Here is an 18,642-nt window from a genome sequence, read left to right as displayed (position 1 = left end):
GCCCCACCACCCCTCGGCGATGTGGGCTGCCACGTGCATCACCTGGGGGAGAGCAAGGAGGGAGGTAAAGCAGAAAACGTGGCTGGGGGACTAAAAATAAGAATTAACTCTGAGCAGGAGACGTAAAATGGGCCAAAAAAAAAATCCTGAAAAGCCATCAGGCAAAACAAGGGAGCAGCCGAGCAGCGCCTTTGCAAGCAAAAAAAAAATGGGGGGGGGGAGTGAGGGCTGAATACTTTAAAACCGAAGAACAAGGCAGTTCTTTTGGGGCTAACCCCCCATAAAGCCACATCCCCGCACCGGCTGAGCGCCGCAGCCAGGGCAGGATGTGTCCTCTCGCTTTCTGTCCCCGCAGCCGGTGCCGGCCCCGTGCAGCCCCGCCTGGGGGGAACGGAGCCGGGGCGGAGCGGGGCGGGGAGCCCCCGGGGGCCCCCCCGGGTCCCCCCCCGGTGTTCGGCGCTGCGCGGGGCGGGGCGGGGCGGGGCACGGCCGCGGGAGGCAGCGGAGGCGGCGGCGGCAGCGGCAGCATGGAGCAGGGGCTGCGGGTCTTCGAGGGGCCCAAGGTGAGGCGGCTGCGGTGCTGTCGGGCTGGGAGCCCTGCTCCGGGTCCGTGCCTCGTGCCCCGGGCTGGGAGCCGTGCTCCGGGTCCGTGCGGCTGTGCACCGTGCACCGGGCTGGGAGCCGGTCGTGCACCGTGCACGGGCTCTGAGCGGCCGTCGTGCAGCCGGCTGGGAGCCGGGGCGAGCACCGGCTCGGTGCCGTGCCGTGCCGTGCCGTGCCACCCGCCTGTGCCGGCCGGGGTCTGTGCACCCCGGGGCGGGCGAGGCGCTGGGACCCCCGCTGGGCATGGTCTCCTGGGGGGGTGGCGAGTCCCTGCGGGGACCGGCAGCCCCACTGCTTTTAAGGTTTTTTTTCTTCTTCTTCTTTCTCTTCAGTCCCTTAAGCGCTCAGTTCTGTTACTCTTGAGATACCATCTCGGTGGTTGCTGTCACAGGGTGCTCCGCCGTTCCGGTCTCACTGTTTGCTGTATAAATATCCCCCGAATAGGATCATCTAGTAACGTGCTTCTTAATCGGGTTATAAAAGAGGTGAGAGGGAAGAAGATGAGACAGGTGTGTTCAGCAAGAGCCGCCTACCTGGTGGCAGAGCACTGCCTTTTCCTCGGGAAACCTCTGCTCTTGGGTTGTGGTCTTGGGTAAGCTGGCACATGGGGAAGGGGTTTTCTTCTTCGGGTGTCTTTGGGCTCCGTGGGTTGTGGGCAGGGGCAGAGGAGACAGAGAAAGCAACGTGGGGTCTCCCAGCAGCTCTGGGAGAACGTGAGAGGCAGCAAGTGTGTGTGGTTTCCTGGGGAAGAAGATTGCCTCTGAAAACCTCAGAGCGTGGTTTTGAGTGTGTGTTTTTTATTTTCTACTGTTTGCATCCCCCACCACTCCCAAACCAGTTATCTCTCCGTTTGAGCTTGCAGCAGAGCAGCGCGGCGTACTTGGAAAAGCCTCCGTGCGCACGCCTGATGCACGCCGCAGTCGGTTGCTGCCCGAGGTTTCCCTCCCAGGGGAGGCGACCCGTGCACCAGCAGGCAAACCTTGATACTGAAATTCAGGGGGCACTGGTATCTGCGGGTGGTTAAAGCCTTTCTCAGGCCACTTCAGTTTTAGGAGACGTTGGCATTTCATCAGCTCCGCTGAGAACGAAAGCTGTTGGTTTACCCCAGCGGTTTTACATTTTTGTCCGAAAGAAGCAAGTTAAGTTCTCCTTTCAGTCGTGTTTCTTCCTGGTTTTCCTGTGTGGGATAGTAGGATGCAGAAGAGGGAGACCTGGGGAAACCACGCCGTGTTTGTGCGCTAAGGTCAAACTTGTGCTGTCTGCTTGCCGGCGATTACGAGCCCGGATTTCATGAGTCAGGCAGTCCCTTTCAGTCCTGCGAACCTGCTAAGTCAGGACTGGGAAAAAAAACGAGATCTGAAGTCAGTTAATGAGCCCTGATCACCCCTATTCATCCCCCGGGACCCTCTGCCATTGGGAACGGCCAGTTTTGTGCGTTAGGGACGTTTCTGGTAACCGGGCGAGGGGCCGGGGCTGCCGCCTGCTTTTCGGGAACGCGCTGACTCCCAGCTGCTGCGGCGGGCGGGCAGGGAGCTGCTGGGGCTGCCACGGTGTGACTTTGACCCCTGCTTATCGTAGGCCATAAAAAAGCAGAAAAGACTGAGGACACCAACCATCAGCCTCTTCCCTCTGAGGCCGGGCTCTCCAAACCCCGAGCAGAGCCCGTGTCCGTGCGGGGGGCTGGGGACACGTGGCGCTCATCCTGCAGGTCACCCTGCGCCACTTCTGTGGGTCACCTGGGGGCTTTTCTTTCAGCTTGCCGCCAAAACGGGGAGCCTGACACAGCTGAAATCCCAGCCCTAAAAGCCTTGTGGGGGGCAGGAGTGGGGGCTCCTGGCATATGGCCCCCACCCCATTACAGGCACTGCAGCCCTGCTGCTGGCTGCTCCCAAAATAAGCTCAGGTTGCTTTGGGCAGGCGGTTGGGCAAGCTGCTGCGGGGCTCACAGTGGGCATTGGGGTGTTTTGGGGACCCCCATCCAAAGTAAGACAGTTGTATCCAGTGTGTCTGTCCTGCCTGGGGGCTGGGAGAGGTGTCCCTGAGCTCGCTGTAGATGTCGGTGTCCCCGTCAATGGCCAGGAGAGCTCCAGGTGACCCAATCCAGGAGTCACTGAAGGTGCCAGCACTGCTCTAGGGTCCTGTCCTCCCGCTGTGTAAGACAGAGCTGCCCAGCTGTGCTGAGCAGATAGTACAGGTCTTTTGTCTTGGGTGCAAAGCTTAAAATAATAATAATAAATTGTTGGTAATTGCAGAGAGATACGACCGGTCTCCCAGCACTCCCTGGCTGGGCACCCCTTGCCTTCACACTGCTTTTCCCTTGCACGAGGTCTCAGCTGGCTGCCCCGAGGAGGATGGAGTTTATTTCGGCACAGCCAGCTCGGTGCTGTCTGAGCCATGGTGCTGGCAGTGCACTGGGGACCCCCGGCAGCATCGGGCTCTGCCGTGCTTTGAGCACTGCTGTGGGTGCTCGTGCTCCAGTATGCAGCACAGGCACATTCCCTGATAACCCCATCAGTGATGGCATTAATTGAGGCCGGTTGGTGCCGCTCGAAGGGCAAGGACTCAGTTTTATTGCTCCGAAGGCTTGCCTTCTTCCAGCCCCGCACGGCTCAGGCAGGGACATGGCGCTGCTGTCCCTGGGGGATGCCCCAGAGCCCCCTTCTCTTATCAGCATCCCATGGCCCAGCAGCACCAGGAGCTCTGTGCAGGGAGGCTGAGTCGCTGGTGCCATGAGGGGTGGCACCAAACGCCGCTCGGCATCCTCCTGGCCAGCCACCAAAGCCACAACACACCGTGTGAATGCTTCCCTAGAAAGCACAAACATCTCTTGCACGGAGCAGCAGGTCGCCTGGGTCTTGCAGTCCGACCTGTTTCTCTTTTAAAGACTCAAACCCCCAGGTTTGTCCGCCAGTAGGCATTTAGGGGTTTCATCAGGTTTGGGAATAATACCGTGTCTCTTCTGCCTTACATCCCTCCTGGTCCAGCCTCACTGGTTGCTTCCAAAATGAGGGTTTACGGCCAGGTTATGAAGTTCACAGCTTAGCTCCTGGGAGTGTATCTCCCAGGAAAAAAAAACCTATATTTGGGGAAAAAAATAATCTATATTTGGGGAACACAGTTCATTCTTTTTGCAGGGGTTAGCATTCATCTTATCTCTTGTGGAATTTTGATCTCTGTTACTGTTATTCTGCCTTGTGTCTTGACCGGTTAGAGCTGTAATCACTCAGTTATTGAAATCAATAAAGCAAACCTCAGATTATCACCTCTTAATGTGCTGATAAATAATCCTTGCCAAAGTCACTGCTAGGGTTTTAAAATGATGAAACTTCAGGAGCTGCCTGGTTTATCAATGAACGTCTGCTAGAAGTGGTCAAAATAAAAAGGCGAAGGTTTTACCCCGGCATTAGGGCTCTTCAGCTTGTGCCCCAACCAGCTGACTCTGGTCATTGTATCAAAACAAAATTAAAGTAAAAAGAACAAACACCTGGTTTGCAAACTCCCTCGAGTGCCCCGGGCTGGATGGTGCTTTTCATGCCACGTAGCAGGCAAGCTGAGCAGCGAACTGATCTGTCACAGTCCGCTGAGCAAACTGTAGAATAAGAGAGAAGTGCTGGTGGGTTGGCTGTAGCTGGAAATGCTTTGAATGTTTACTTAATTTTTTTTCCTCCTCATTTTACTAAATTGAAAATAATCCGACTTGGAACGTGTTTGTTTGCAGTACCATATTCTGTGTTTGAGTTTATTTTGAAGGTTATTAGGCTGAAAATAAAACATGACAGTGTTTTCAGAAGAGAGAGGTCAAGCCAGAACTCTTAAAGCTTCGCTTTGTTTTGCTTAAAGCCACAACATCTTGCTGATAACTGCCCTAGCGTGCCGGGCACTGGGGCTGATCTAAAACTGCTTATTTTTGCATAGAAACGGCAAGTGCTGTCTGCTGCGACAGCCTTGCTGGGAGTGCTGTGTGCTGAGAGCACGCACGTTTGGGCATTTCGTGTCCTTTGAACTCGTTGCTTGGGCTTTGGACCGCTCTTTAGCAGAACTGGGGGGATTTTATTGACTTGCTCAGGTCCTGGACCAAACGGGGAGACCCCCATTAATGCGTGTGCCTCAGATAAACCAGAGGGCTCGAGGTGAGATCCCTGTGTGTGGGTCTCCCAGCTCCGCCTGGCCTCTGCTCAGGCAGCATCTCCTGGAGCCACGGCTCAGTGAAACCTCTTTCATCTTTATCAGGGCACTGGGCTTAAAGCAAGGTCGTGTCACCCACTTCCATCTGCAAAAGTCTTAGGCTTTGTTTGCCCAGAGCAAACACAGAAGAAGAGAGCTGCAGCAGAGCTCTGCAGCCTCCTGCGGATCCGGGGCCTGCGGAGCTCGCGCAGGAGGCAGCTGAGGGGAGCTGAGCCCTCGCGTTCGCCCTTGTGGGCTTGCTTTTAATTCTTTGCCTAAATGTCCCAGGAATCTAAATAGCCAACGTTAGCTGCTAGCTGCAGGAAATGACCCCTGGGATCAACCCCACAAAGTTTTAGGTCGAGTCCAAGGCTCTTAGCGGTTTGCTCAGGTACCTCCAGGCCCCAAGAAATGCACATTCGCAGAGCAGGAGCCCGCTGGTGTCAGAGAGCAGCCTTGCTGCTTCACGAGCATCTCGCCTGCAGCAGCAGGAGGTGGCTTGCATGGTGAAGGACGCCACTAAATTTGCTGTCCCATTGTTGGAAGTGTCACATTGGGATGTTCTTGTAGGGAACATTCGAGAGACGTTTGGGGTATGCAGACCCCGGTGGGTTCAGCTTGCTGGGTTTTCTTATCAGTGCGAGCGTGTCTCAAGCCTGTAACTCCACCAGGAGGTCACAAGGGCTGTTGAAAACCTCAAGGAATGGAGCTCGCATGGTTTTGAAATTGGAATCGGAGCTCAAGAGTGGAAAACGTGCCAGGCATCCACATCTGGCAGCGCGGATCGTGTCCACAGCCTGTTATTTTATCTGCTGCTTCTCAGGACATTTAGTCCTCGTAAGCAGAATTGCACAACTCCGGGCAGGGGGAAAGATCAAGCTTTGCCCTTTAAAAATCTTCATCTCTCTAGGTTCAGATCGTGTCTTAAGGGTAGGAGAAGTGACAGCAATATCTTTTTACAGCCTGCCACGTCTGTGGGCGTATTCCTGGCCCCTGGGCTGGCTGGCTGCAGCAGCACAGGGTCGGTGGCTCGCGCTGCCCCGAGCCTGGTGCCTGCACTTTGCATCCCGGTGTTTGCTGCACCGTTGCGTGCACCATCTCAGCAGTAGCTTCACGGCCATCCCACGCATATTGCAAACCCGAGTGCTGCTGCACCCCAGCAGCCTTGGCCTTTCGCAGCAGCCCTGGTTGTTGAAAACCCTGACCGTGAGCTGGGCACCAAGCACACCTGGCTTGCACGGGGCGTTATGGGACTAGAGAAAATGTCCCTGAGCCACCTCTTACAAACCTGTTTCCTAGGTGGTAATGGCCCCAGTCGTGTCCCGTGCAATGTGGCAGTCTGTCTCTGGGCATCTTAGTACTCAGATGCCTCAACTCATCCACATCTGAAAGACCTGGAATGAGCAAAGCCAGTCCTGCAGCCATTCCTTCCCAGTAACTGCTTTGTGCTTCAGATTGTCCTTCCTTTAATATATATATAATATATATAGTAGGCTATTCTATTGCTTAAAAGCAGGCAGCTCTGGAAATAAGAAGATCTAGCTGTAATGTTTTACAGCTAAGATTTTCCTTCCCAGCTCAACTTCCAAATTACATTTGTCATGTATTTGTCATGTCCCTCCGAAGTCACAGCTGCCTAATGGAAAAAGCTGGCTCTTTTCTGTGGCTCCTCTTCCAAAACGCATTGTTTAAGCAATAATAAGGAAACGGGATTTCAACGTGACCTGAATTACTGTCCCATTTTAACTTAACCATTTTATTTTGAAAGAAGCTTGTGAGCGCTGTGGGGCAGCTCTTGTCCTTTTGTTTACAGCACCTTGTACCTTGGGACTCTGTGTGTAGCATTAGAAATCCTGCAGGCTGTGATAATGCCAGATAATTGCCAATAAACCCGGAGTAGATTCGTGGAAGTGAAGCCTGACTTCTTGTGTAATGATGCTCTTATCAAGTTAATTGATGCTTGTTTGAGGGTTGGTTTTGCTGTTGTTTTTTTTTTTTTTAATTTGTTTTTGTTTTTTAATCTTCCCAAACTCCAAGCCATGCAAGCTAAGTATGGGTAGGACAGTTCCCGAAGCAGTGTGCAGATTACTAAAGACACGATAAATTTGCAAGATCTATTAAATCTGTGACCTGCAGTAGGAATAAGAAAATAATTGGGCAATACTTAGATATTAAAAAATAATCATTTTTTTAAATGGTTTTGCACTTCCTTTTCATGACTTTGCCCTCTGTTAGCTGCATTTATACCTGCGTTAGCACCACCCGCCTACCTGTAAGCTTTTGCTGCATCACTGATTTCTCTTTATTTTACTGCAGGTAGAACTTCACATCCACCTGGATGGAGCCATTAGACCAGAAACAATCCTATACTTTGGCAAGTGAGTATCTGGGGGAAGAAAGCTGTGAGTAATGGGTTAGCTGTGGGTAGTTGGTTAGCTTTGGCTGAGTAACTGGGGCGAGGACCTGGCTCTGTGGCTGGAGGCAGAATAAACTTAGGATTTCCTCCGGTGAGATTTTTGAAAAAGTGAAGGGACAGCAGTAGCAGATACGTGCAGATCAAGGATGTGTCAAGCTTAGAGATTTCAGGAAACAGCTGTTAAGCACAGCTCTGGTAATTTAGGGAAGAAGTCGATTTGGGGAGGGTGGGAAGTGGTTCTGGCATCCTGTGAGCCCAGCGGGCTCCTGGGCAAAGTGATCCTGGGGGAGCTATTCTTTCTAAAGCTGCTTTTTTTTGTTGGGAATGGCCACAGATTCATCAATTGGATGCAGAGGCCGGGGCGAAGACGTCCCCCTTGCTCGCTGTGGCATCAGGTTCAAGCTGCGGGGCTGTGGTGCGGGGATGAAAGTCCCTGCGGGCAAACAAGTGGGGTCCCTGCTGCCCATGCTGTGCCTGGCAGGGCAGCAGGAGCCTGGAGGCCCAGGAGACAGCACCTGGCCGAGGATCCCCTGCTCCTTGCTTGCTTAGGGCAGGAACTTTGGTTCCCCGGGAGCATGCTGAGCTCCCTCCTATTTTTAAGCAGCCCCGGCGCTGCCAGCCCTTGGTACTCAGCTGGGGTGGAGCGAGGCTGTGCTATTTGCAGGCTCTAAAACAAGTGTGTACACAAACCCCAAAGCCAAGGGGCAGTGCAGGACACTGCCTTACAACCTCACCCTGGACATACAAAGCTGTTTGTGGTCTATTTTTAAAGGCAAAGAGCTGGGAATCAATTTACCAGGTGGTGGCTGGACGCGTACAGGTAGCACAAAGCTGCTGGGGTGCACGAGCCCCCGGGGGCAGCCCTGAACTCTGCGGTTCTTGGGGGTTTGGGCTCCACAGCAGCTCCAAAGCCATGGTGGCCACATCCACCACCCCGCTCCAACAGAGAGCCAGCCTCAGCATCCTCGTGCTGAGGGTCATCCCGAAGCACCATTGCCGCTGGTGATGCTTTGGGGGTGCGTGGAGGGGGGCAGGAGAGCAGCTTGGCTGCGGGGCTCCGTGTTTGGTGTCCCCCGGGCAGGCAGAGGAAGAGCTGAGAGCTCCCGGAGCAGACAGCGACGTGTCACTGCCGTGGAAAGGGCAAGGTGGGGGGGAAAGCTGATGCCTTGGCAGCGCTGAGCGGCCCCCACTGAGTGCCAGCAACTTAATCCGGACAGATTGCCTTTGAACGCTGCGCCCGGGGCTGCTTTCCTTTCTGCCCGAATGGGGAAAGGAGCAGCGCTCGCTCAGCCCAGGACTGGCGGCGTTCGGGCCGCTTTCCTGCGGATTGCTTCGCGGGACAGCTGCTGGCAGCGGGTCGCTGGACTTGTCACCGGGGTTTGGTCTCCGTCGGCAGGGAGACATCCATCAGCCGGCCGTAACTCATCGCGGCAGCGCCGGGAAGGAAGGAAAGAGGATTAGAACCAAATGTCTGGTTGTTATTCCCGATTTTAGGCTGGCGTCCGCGGGCAGGTGACGGTGCGTGGGGATGATGAAGAGCTTGGGTGGGCTTTGGCACCCGCAGCCCCCCGTGGGAGCCGCTGCTGGGACCTCCCTGTGCCGCTGCTGGGGCTGGGCTCCCCCGCAGCAAAGCTGGGTGGTCCTGAGCCCACGCACTTCCCTGTCATTTCTCAGGCCCTTGAGCTTCCATAAGTAGAAATTAACTTTTCTAAGGAATTTTGGCAATTCGAGGAGGGGGAGATGCCAAGAAATAATGCAGAGCCCCTCCCGAGGAGCTCTGTCTTAAGCTTGAAATGTGCTCTGGCCCTGCTCCCGCTGGGTCACCCCGGGCTTCCATCTCGATCTGCTTGTGTTTTGCTGGTGTCTCGGATCGCTGTGCTTCCCGCGGAGATCCAGGGCCATGTCTGCGAGGAGCTTTTGGAAGGACAGCTTGTGCCATATCTTTTCTGTGAAGAAACGGAGGCCGATGCTGCCAGCTAAGGCCGTGCTTAGAGACCTCTTAAAAACACGATAGCCTTCCCCATTGGTAAAATGTGACTTGTTTTCCAGGAAAAGAGGGATTCCTCTCCCCGGCGACACTGTTGATGACCTCTTGAAGCACATCAGCTACAACACGCCGCTGTCGCTTACCGAGTTTCTAGAGAAATTTGATCACTACATGCCTGCCATCGCGTAAGTACCCCCTGCCTGCTTGTCCGCGCTCGGTGGCGTCCCTGCGGGTCCCCTCCCGGTGCCGGGGGGTGACGGGTCCCGCCGCTGTCCCTGCAGGGGGGACCGCGAGGCGGTGCGGAGGATCGCGTACGAGCTGGTGGAGACAAAAGCGAAGGAAGGCGTCGTCTACGTGGAGGTCCGCTACAGCCCTCACCTCCTGGCCAACTGCTCCGTCAGCCCCATCCCCTGGGGACAAGCCGAGTGAGTGACCCCCCCGAGCATCCCCTCCGTCCCGTCCCAGGGGGGCAGGGGGGCAGCAGGGCAGGGCCGTGCCGATGGGTGGGCTCGGCTCCGCTTGGCCACCCCATCATCCTTTCTCCTGAAAAGCTGCAGGCAAAGTGTTGCAACGCGGTCAGACGTGAAGACTAATAATTTTTTTTTTCCCTCTCACAACCTGCCACAGCGCGTTAATTAGTAAGGTTTCATCACGGCCTTTAACTTAATTGCCCTGTACCTGTATATGCTCCTGCCCGAGCTCCCCGGCCAGCACCCAGGAGCTGGGACCTGCGTGGGTGAGCCGGCACCTCTGGGTACCCGGGGCTGCTCGCTCCGCCGGTGCAGCCAGCTCTGGCACTTTTCCCTCTCCCTGCCCTGTCCGTAGCATTCTTCCTCTTGTAATACCTCTGTGTGCTGTCGTGTTTTGATGTGCCTTGCTGCAGGCACTTAATTCAGCATGTGCGAGGCAGCTGCGCTTGAGCTTTTGGCTGAAGCCATTCCCCTTGCGAGGGAAAGCGGGGCTTAGACGGGGGGAAGCAGGGCTTGGACAGGGGTTGCCTGCCTGCAAAGCAGAAGTTTGAGCCAGCGGGCAGCGTTGCAAGGGGCTGGCAATGTGCTCCCTTGTTTAAATGTCACCCCCACGCTGCTGCGTGCTGCTAATTAAATCAGTGCTGGGCTCGGTGGCCCCTTGCAGGACGTGTCGTGGTAGCTTTGGGTGTGCTGTGCTCGCCACGCTGCAGGGAGCTATGCATCCTAATGAGTTGCCCTGGCAAACAAGAGGCTCTTGGGCTCGGCTCCTCGGGGCGTTTGCTTGGACAGGCAGTGACCTAAGTCTCGCCTTGCCTCTGGGTAGCTCGCTGGCCAAAACTTGGCCCAGGTGCTCTGCAGCACAGCCAGGTAGGAGGGAGCCCTTTGGGTGCAGAGCTCTTTGGGCACCTACTGCTGCAGAAGTGCCCAAGCAGCAGTGGCATCTAATTCCCTGAGGCTTTTCTAAATCGTCCTAGACACGTCCGCGTGGCGTGGGTGCAAAATGTGCTTGTTTGCTGGGGGTGATCCAGCTGGGTTCCCGGGGATGTTACCGCCAGCGGGGCCCGGGCTTTGTGGGGTCTCCGACTTCTCGTCCCTGCAGCTCCTGCCCGCCTGCCCAGGTGGTGCCCAGCCTCTCACTACCACCTCTTCTGCCCCACAGGGGAGACCTCACTCCGGATGAAGTTGTTCACCTCGTAAATCAGGGACTGCAGGATGGAGAAAGGGATTTCCACATCAAAGCCAGGTCTATTCTATGCTGCATGCGCCATATGCCAAGTAATGTATTGCAGCTCCCCTGCTGCTCTGCTCCCCTTCCCTGACGCGCGGCTGGGGGGGGATGTCCCCTGGGTTCAGGTCCCTGCGGAAATGTGGGGAAAGCACCGGCCCCGTGGCCCTGTGTGTGATGTGGGACCGCATGGTGCCGAGCACGGGCTGTTCTTTCTCGGTCAGGGTCCTCTGCTCCCTTACCCTTCGTAAAGGGTCTGCTGGAAGTGAAAGCGGGGCTGTAGGTGCAGCCAGCGTCAGGAGAGCTAGCTGGAGGCCTTGCTAAAGGGACACAGGGCTCTTTTTTGCCTCTCCCGTGGGAGCTGGGATTTCTGCTCCTACCTCGCTCCCTGCCCGGGGCTCGGAGCTCTCCTTGGGCTGGCTGAAGCCACTGCCAAAGCCAGCGGCCACATTGCTTTGGGAAGAAGTGGTCCCAGAGGAGGGCCAGGCTGATGTCCCACAGCTCTGGAGGCAGAAATTAAACTTTCCAGCTCACCATCACGCCGCTGCAGCGGCACGCTCCTTCGTTAGCCCCAGCGTGGGTTAGCCAGAGAATCCGCTGGCGGCTAGCTCACTGTTGGTTTAAGCCGGAAAAACAAGTAAAACATGTTTAAGTCACAAATATAAAGTGTTTTTCCCAAAACAAGCAGCTCTGAACTTCTTCAATAGCAGGTACTATGACACAGAATAGGAAAAAAATAATTCTCAGCATTTTGTTGGGCTGCTGAGCTCTGTGAGCATCTTCACCTGGGGAGAAGCAAAGCAGGAGTGAGTTGTCTGGCAGTAATTGTCTTACACTGAAACTTTGCTACAAATGCCTTCAGATCCTGATGAATTTTAGGCAGGTTTAATAGGGCAGAAAGTTTTTCTAACAAACACACGGCTAATTTGTTGCTAGAAATGAAAATAAAAAAAAAATAGAAAAAAAAAATCCTGGAAACTGGAAGATTTGAGGGTGTCCAAGTAGAGATGGGGGGGCGGGGAAAGACGACCAAACAATAATCTGAAATCCTGACCCTCGGGTTTCTGGCTTCTAGGAAGAAAACTTCTTTCTTTGTAGAAACTGGAAGCTGTGAGCCTGTGTCCCACGTGTCTGCGGGGGCAGCCGGCAGCACGTGCAGCGTGCGCTTGCACAGCGGCTGGAGTTCCTCCTGTAAACAGCTGAGTCTGCATTTTTGTGCATGTGCTACCTGAAGAGGTGGCTCTGGGCACGAGCTCTTCCTGGGAAGCCACCCCGAAACTTAGGAAGTGTCAAGAGAGAGGCAGAAATACCAGCCAGAGCTAGCTACATCTCAGTTATCAGTGCAAGAATGGCTCGAACCTGGCGAGTTCGAAACTGGTGATAAAAGAAGTTGCAGTTGCACCCATTTTCTTGTGTGTTCATGTGACTTCAGGACTGTACGTGCACAGCAGGTGCCGGTTAATTATTAACTCTGCAGTTTATCTCTGTTTCTTGGCCTTTTTGCGAAGGGTAGGTGAAGTATCAGCTAATAGATGTGTTTGCTTTGTCAGAGATTATACTGCATCCTGATCAGAGATAACTCCTGAGTGGTTGTTGGCCGTTTGTTACTCTCTCCCACTGATGCCAAAAAGATAAAACCGTGTGTTAAAGGTCAGCCTTCCAGGAGGCTGTGCAGCTCCTTTTCACCAGAAGTAGCACCCATCATCTTGTCCGGGGGAGCGGAGGATGCTGTGCAGCAGGGCAGGGTGATTGCTGCGCAGGGAACCTCTGGAGGTGCCTCCCAAACTATTCCATGACACCACGCCATGAAAGCACATTTTCTTCCGTGTTTAGAAAAAAAATCTCAAAGTGTGACTATACGAAAGCTTTCTCCTGAATCCTGCTGCTGTCTCTTCCAGGCTGGTCTCCGGAGGTGGTGGAGCTCTGCAAGAAGTATCGAAACGACTCCGTGGTGGCCATAGACCTGGCCGGGGACGAGTCGCTGAAGGTGGAGAATACCTCTGGCCATAAGGCGGCTTACGAGGTTTGTCAAATAAGCTTCTTAAAAGAAGCGCTAAGAAAGCACACGCTGAGTTATTCCTGGCTAGGCGACATGCAGCACTTTACCCAGACCACAAGCAGCTGGGAGAGCTTAAAAATTAACTTTAGCAATTAAAAATGTTTTGTTAAATAGAAAAGCTATTCCCATGTTTATATCTCAGTGATTAAAGGCAGACATCGCTGCCTAACCGCATCCTGAGAGCTGGAGCTCAGCGCACGGCGCCAGGCAGATCAAGCCAAAAAGCCCTGAGGCTGCTGAGCATCACGTCCCCTGCCCCAGCAGCTTTAAATCCCCCCACTTGGCTGCTGCTGGAGTAGGAAGAAGCCCCACAGATGGGAATTGCTGTGAGTCCATGCACAGAGGCCAGTGGGTGGAGGAAGGAGCGCCCCGAGCTTGCTGCCCTCTGGGGAGGGGACAGCCCAGTGCTTATTAAAAGAGCCCGAAGCAAGGCTGGGCTCCGGGTGCGAGGTGACCCAGCTTCCTGAGTGCTGCTGCTGCTGGTCTTACTGTCCTGACCCCTCGTGGGCCGGGAGCTCCGGGAGCCGAGCCCGCTGGCTGTGCCAGAGCTTTGGTGACCTTGCCCTCGCACCGAAGCGTTTCCTCCCTCGCCTTTCAGGAAGCCGAACGATGCGGCATTCATCGCACCGTCCACGCCGGGGAGGCCGGGCCGCCTGCCATGATCAAGGAGGTACGAGTTGCTCAGGGCACTGGGGTTGGGAAGCCCCAGGGGAATCCCGAGGGGTTTCTGTGTTCACGTGGCGGGCAGGGAGCCGGGCCGTGGCTCGGCTCAGAGGCTGCAGCTGCTCCCCCATGCTCTCCAGGCAGTGTATCTCCTGAAGACTGAGCGCATCGGCCACGGCTACCACGTCCTGGAGGACCCCGAGCTCTACAAGGAGCTGCTGAGAACCAAGATGCACTTTGAGGTGAGGACGCCCTGCGGTGGAAGCCGGGTGCCCCGAGCTCCGCGGCAGGAGCGGTGCTGGTGCCTGGCTGCTGGCCGGGCTCTGGGCCACACAGGGCGCACAGAAGCTCGCAGCAAGCGTGTGGCAGAGGAAACGGATCCTGTTCTGGCCGAGGATATGGTTTGGACAGCTTATTTGCTGATTTATGGACCTCAAGCCTGCAGAATTATCCCACAAAGCAGGCTGCACTACCAGAGCCTGTCTGGGTGGAGGGTGGAAGCTGCCCGGGCCGTGAACAAAGCCCTGAACCTCCATCTGGTTTGCCTGCTCACCGCTATCTGTGTTCACAGTTGCAGTTCAGATCTGTGTGGCTGATGCTGTTTTTCGTGTTTGTTTTAACTCCCCCAACCAGGTCTGCCCCTGGTCCAGTTATCTGACCGGAGCATGTCTGCCGGACTTCAGGAAACACCCAGCCGTGCAGTAAGACACACGCGTAATGTTTAATCTCAAAGTCATTAACCCAAATCCTGGCTACTTATAGCTGCTTTATTGCTGTGTGAGGGAAAGGCAAACCACCTGGGACAGCGTGGTACGTCCCTGGGGTGCGGGTGGGTGAGAGCTGGGTGCCCGGACCCGCACGCAGCAGGCACCCCGCGCTCTGCTCCTTGCTGCTGGGAGGTTTTTGCTTTTACCACATCTCACCCTGCAAAGTGCATGAACACTGCCACGCATAGAGCTTCGCCCACCGTTTTTATATTCCCTTACAGATTTAGGAAGGATCGGGCTAACTATTCGATAAACACCGATGACCCCCTCATCTTCAATTCCAACATCGACACGGATTACAGCATAGTGAAGGACTACATGGGCTTCACTGAGGAGGATTTCAAGAGAGTGGTAAGCTGGCCTCAGCTGGTGCTCTGCAGGGGTCCTGGTGAAGCCCAGAGACATCTGCTTGTTTTCTTTATAAGCTGAAGAGTTTTAAGGGAAAATAAAATCCTGTTGGGGGTGCAGCGAGCAGGAGGAGCTGAGCGCGGCTTCGTGCAGCGGGGGCACTGGGGGTGGCAGCCCCCATGTGGCTGCTTTGGGCTGTGTAGAGAACAGGTTAGGGTGGAAATGGTCTAGCAGAGTCTTCAAAACAGATCTAACTGTAGGAAGGAAGGTGCCTGTTGCTTTTTTTCCATGGATTTGGAATTGCAGGGAGGTTATTTCAAGGCCTGGCCCTGAAGCTAGTAAGATTCCGCATATACAAAAGAGCTTGCAGGTTTTGCACTTGTAAACTGAACTGAAAACAAAGCGACTGCTGGCTTGGTGCGCAGCCACTTATGTGTTTTCAATACATCCCAAAACCTGGCTTTACTTGTTAGTTTTCTGAATTACTCACCCAAGGCAAAAAGACAGGATAACTGTTGGGAGTTTGGCTTATCTGCATATCCAGGGAGCTTTCCTGGTTAGCATTCAGTCATGCTCCTGACTGCCACCTCCGCGTCTGCAAAGACACTTGCTTGGAATTGGAAATGCGGGGTGCACTGAAGGGTGTGCTGTCCTGCCTGGAGCCCCCCAGGAAAGGAGCCCCTACTGCAGACCTGGCTCCCCGGGTGCAGGAGAACAAGGGCAGCTCTGAGCCTGGGGTCCCTGGATGCCAGCCGTCCTTTGCTGCCCTTGCAAAAGCCGTCCTGGCTCTGTGTAACAAAAGGAAGGTCCCTGGAGAGGACCTTGTGCAGCTGGGCTTTGTCTTGGCAGCACGCGTCAGGCTGCCACCACCAGCTGTGTTGGCACAAAGGGACACCTGGAGTGTAGGAACAGCTCTAAAGTGTGTACCCTACAAACTCCAGAGTACTTAAAGGCCTCCTCCTCGTGCCTGCCTCGTTCCTTTCGGGGTTGCTGCTAGTGGTGGGCCAGAGCAGTTGCCCTGGGAAATGAGGCTGTGGAAATGTATCTTGGAGTGGAAACTTCACCTTCCCTGGCTCGTTGATGGTCAGAGATAGGTTTGGATGTGTACAGCCACATCTTCATCTCCGATGTGCCTTAACATCTTTCTGTTCCCCGTCTGCCTTTCCAGAACATCAATGCAGCTCAGTCCAGCTTCTTACCCGAGAAAGAAAAGCAGGAACTTCTCAATACGCTGTATGAAGCCTACGGGATGGTGCCCAACGCATCGTGATGCGTCCCTGCAAGCCAGCGTGGAGCCGTGGCCCTTCTTCGTGTGTGCTCAACTCTCCTCTGGGCTGTGGGAGCGCCGGAAGGTGCCTGGGGTCAGTCTCCATTCCTGGCATCCCATGTTAACCTTTACAGTGCTAAGCAGAATCAGGTTCCTATCATACACACACCCCTATCGCCCCCGTGAACCGTCTCCCAAATGGACATCCAGCTTCCTCTGCTGTTGTGCACGCAGACCCAAACGCCTCCCTTCAGCTGCTGCTCCCTCTGTACCATAAACGAGAGCAGAAGGACCTCTCGTGCCCTGCTGACCTGCCTTAGCCCTTGCCCGTGGTGCAGAAATAATCTCCTCTGGCTCTGACTGTCAGGGTTAATCTCCGCCGTTCTAGGAAAAAGGTGTGCCAGGTCGGGAGTGAGTAGGTGTGAGGGTTTATCCCCATCCGTGCGGGTAGGGAGGTTTGGCTGCAGCTGTGTTTACCTGTGGTTAGTCTTGTGCTAACAGGCCCAGGACAAGAACAAGCTGGAAGCTGGTGCACAGGTCTGAAGGGTGGTTTTTTTTTTTTTTTTTTTTTTAAAAGCCTTTTTTGGCATCCTCCCTCAGCCAAGGAGTTCTGTGTATCGGGTCTTACAACGTCACTGCCGCGGAAGCGCACACCGTGGGCTCCAGCTGAGCTCACAGCTGGCCGTGAGCGTGCTCACACATGCATAGGAAGTTGGAACGGATTTTTACCATTTTGGGCCCAAATCTGCCTTCTGGGACTTTCCCAGTTTTGTACTCATCCTAGACGATTCCTGTAAACTGCATTTTGCTCTTCCTGCATCCTTGTTTAGGACCTTAGAAAAATTGTGCTCGATTGCCTGTTTTAACCATTCTGCGCTTTTCCTAACGTGACATAATCTTACGGCACTATTAAACTCAGTGATTAATAAGCTAGGGCCCAATATCAAATATTGACTCAGGTCCCATCTGAATTGCTTTTCTCGCTTAACCACAACACCGGCTAGGAGTCAGACTTTCAGTTTGGTGGAGAACTTGCAAGGAAATATTCACCAAAATTCCTAAGCCGTTTTGGTGCATTACAGTATTTTTACTTAATATGCAATAGAGCCATGCAGCCAGAGAAGTGACAGTTTTCCTGCTGACAAAGAGCTCCTCGATGCACATGAGGAGGGAGCGTGGTGTGTGTGGCATGCTGCAGCATCCCAGGCGTCTGCAAAGGTGCATGCTCCAAAGATACTACACCAAAAAGTTGCCTTTGGCGAAGGGCCGTGGTGGTCCTGGACAGTGGCTGCCCAGCCTCAGCCAGCAGCGCCCCAGTGCTGGGAATGTTTCCTTTCTTTCTAGGCTTCCATATTTGTCTTCTGAGTAAAATACTCATCTCTGAAATACGTGGTGCATACATACACCTAGATAGATAGGAGAGAGTGAATTTCTTACTTTTTTTTTTTTTTAAGCAAATTATAAATCATCACTTTTAAGAATATGGTTGCTGTTAGAGCCAGGCTTTTTTGAGTTAATTTTTCTCCAAAATTTGTTTCTGAAGAAGCTGCTTGTTTGGATTCTGGACAGTTGATTGTTAATCTCGTTTAATAAAATAACAAATTTATATTAAAACAGAAATCCTCTCGCCTTTCTGCTCAAGGGAGACTGGTAGGAGCCGTGTTCCGTGGGCTGCAATGCGAGCCGTTGTACCCCTGCTAGAGGCAGAGGGGTCAATCGGTTGGTGTGGCAGCCCAGTTCCTGCCTCCCACTGCTAGCAGGTAGCTTTGAAAGTTTTAATGTACGGCACAGAAGAGGGAAGGTACTTATGCTCCCTCGTTAGACTTACAATCTGGATTTATTGATGCAACCTTGCGTCTTTTCAGTAATCGTAGAAATGCGTATCTTACCCCTAGAAGCAGAATCCTTATCACTTTTTCTGTCATGCGTCACAAATAGCTGATATTTTCTCCCCCCTTCCTGAGTTTTGCACGCTTTGTTGATGCTGAGGGCCAGAAGCAGTACGGTCTGGTCCGCAAGGCTGCTGGACTGTGGTATCAGCTCAGGCAGGAGGGTGTTTTGGGTGTTTTCTGATCGACTTTCCCATCGCTTAGCACTCGGGTGGAGCTGGCGGAGGTCCCTCATGCCTGTATGTTCAGCTGAAATCAGGGGCTCAGAGCATCTGTGCGCTCAGCAGCTCTGCAAGTCAGGACATCGCTGGATTCATCCGGTGCCCTTGGTCCTGCAGCGATGGCAGCTGACCCGGCTCTTTTACTTGTGGGGGGAACCTGATGCCTGTGCTCCGAGGGTGGCTGGCCAACAGGTCACTGGTGATCTGCCTAAATATAACTGCGGCAGCTATCTTCTGACCAGGGAGACCCAAGATTAGCCCTCTCTTGACTGCTGGAGGTCATGCGTGGTGCACAGTCCCTCTGCACTGCCTTTCGGCTTGCTTCGTGTGCGTGTCTGAGCCAAAAATACTGCTCGGTGGAAGCGAGGAGAGCTGGAAATAGGGCCTGAAGACCAAACCGCCTGTCAGCCAAGACCAGGAGCTACCTGCTTGTTTGCCCCTGAGCACGGGGAAAAGGGAGCAGGCTCTTGGCCGCCGTCTGGGAACAGAGCTGCAATAGTATCCAGGCAGCTCGGGGGGAGCTTGTGTGGGGCTGCCAAGGAAGCAGATGCAGCCTCTACCTG

General features: G+C 54.2%; 1 protein-coding gene across 1 annotated transcript; it reads left to right on the top strand.

Annotated features, from left to right (window-relative positions):
- The first annotated feature begins 467 nt into the window (after positions 1 to 467).
- ADA (adenosine deaminase) lies at positions 468 to 17,583 on the top strand. Its single transcript, XM_080557661.1, has 11 exons — positions 468 to 563; positions 7,084 to 7,145; positions 9,233 to 9,355; positions 9,452 to 9,595; positions 10,800 to 10,915; positions 12,764 to 12,888; positions 13,523 to 13,594; positions 13,728 to 13,829; positions 14,221 to 14,288; positions 14,576 to 14,705; positions 15,871 to 17,583. Exons 1-11 carry the CDS (start codon positions 528 to 530, stop codon positions 15,970 to 15,972), a joined length of 1,080 nt encoding a protein of 359 aa, XP_080413787.1. The 5' UTR covers positions 468 to 527; the 3' UTR covers positions 15,973 to 17,583.
- The last annotated feature ends 1,059 nt before the right edge of the window (positions 17,584 to 18,642 follow it).

This window comes from Anser brachyrhynchus (assembly GCF_964034855.1).
Source record: "Anser brachyrhynchus genome assembly, chromosome: 16".
Taxonomy (NCBI): domain Eukaryota; kingdom Metazoa; phylum Chordata; class Aves; order Anseriformes; family Anatidae; genus Anser; species Anser brachyrhynchus.
The sequence above is the reverse complement of the archived record's forward strand: the minus strand, read 5'-3'. Positions and strand labels throughout refer to the sequence as shown.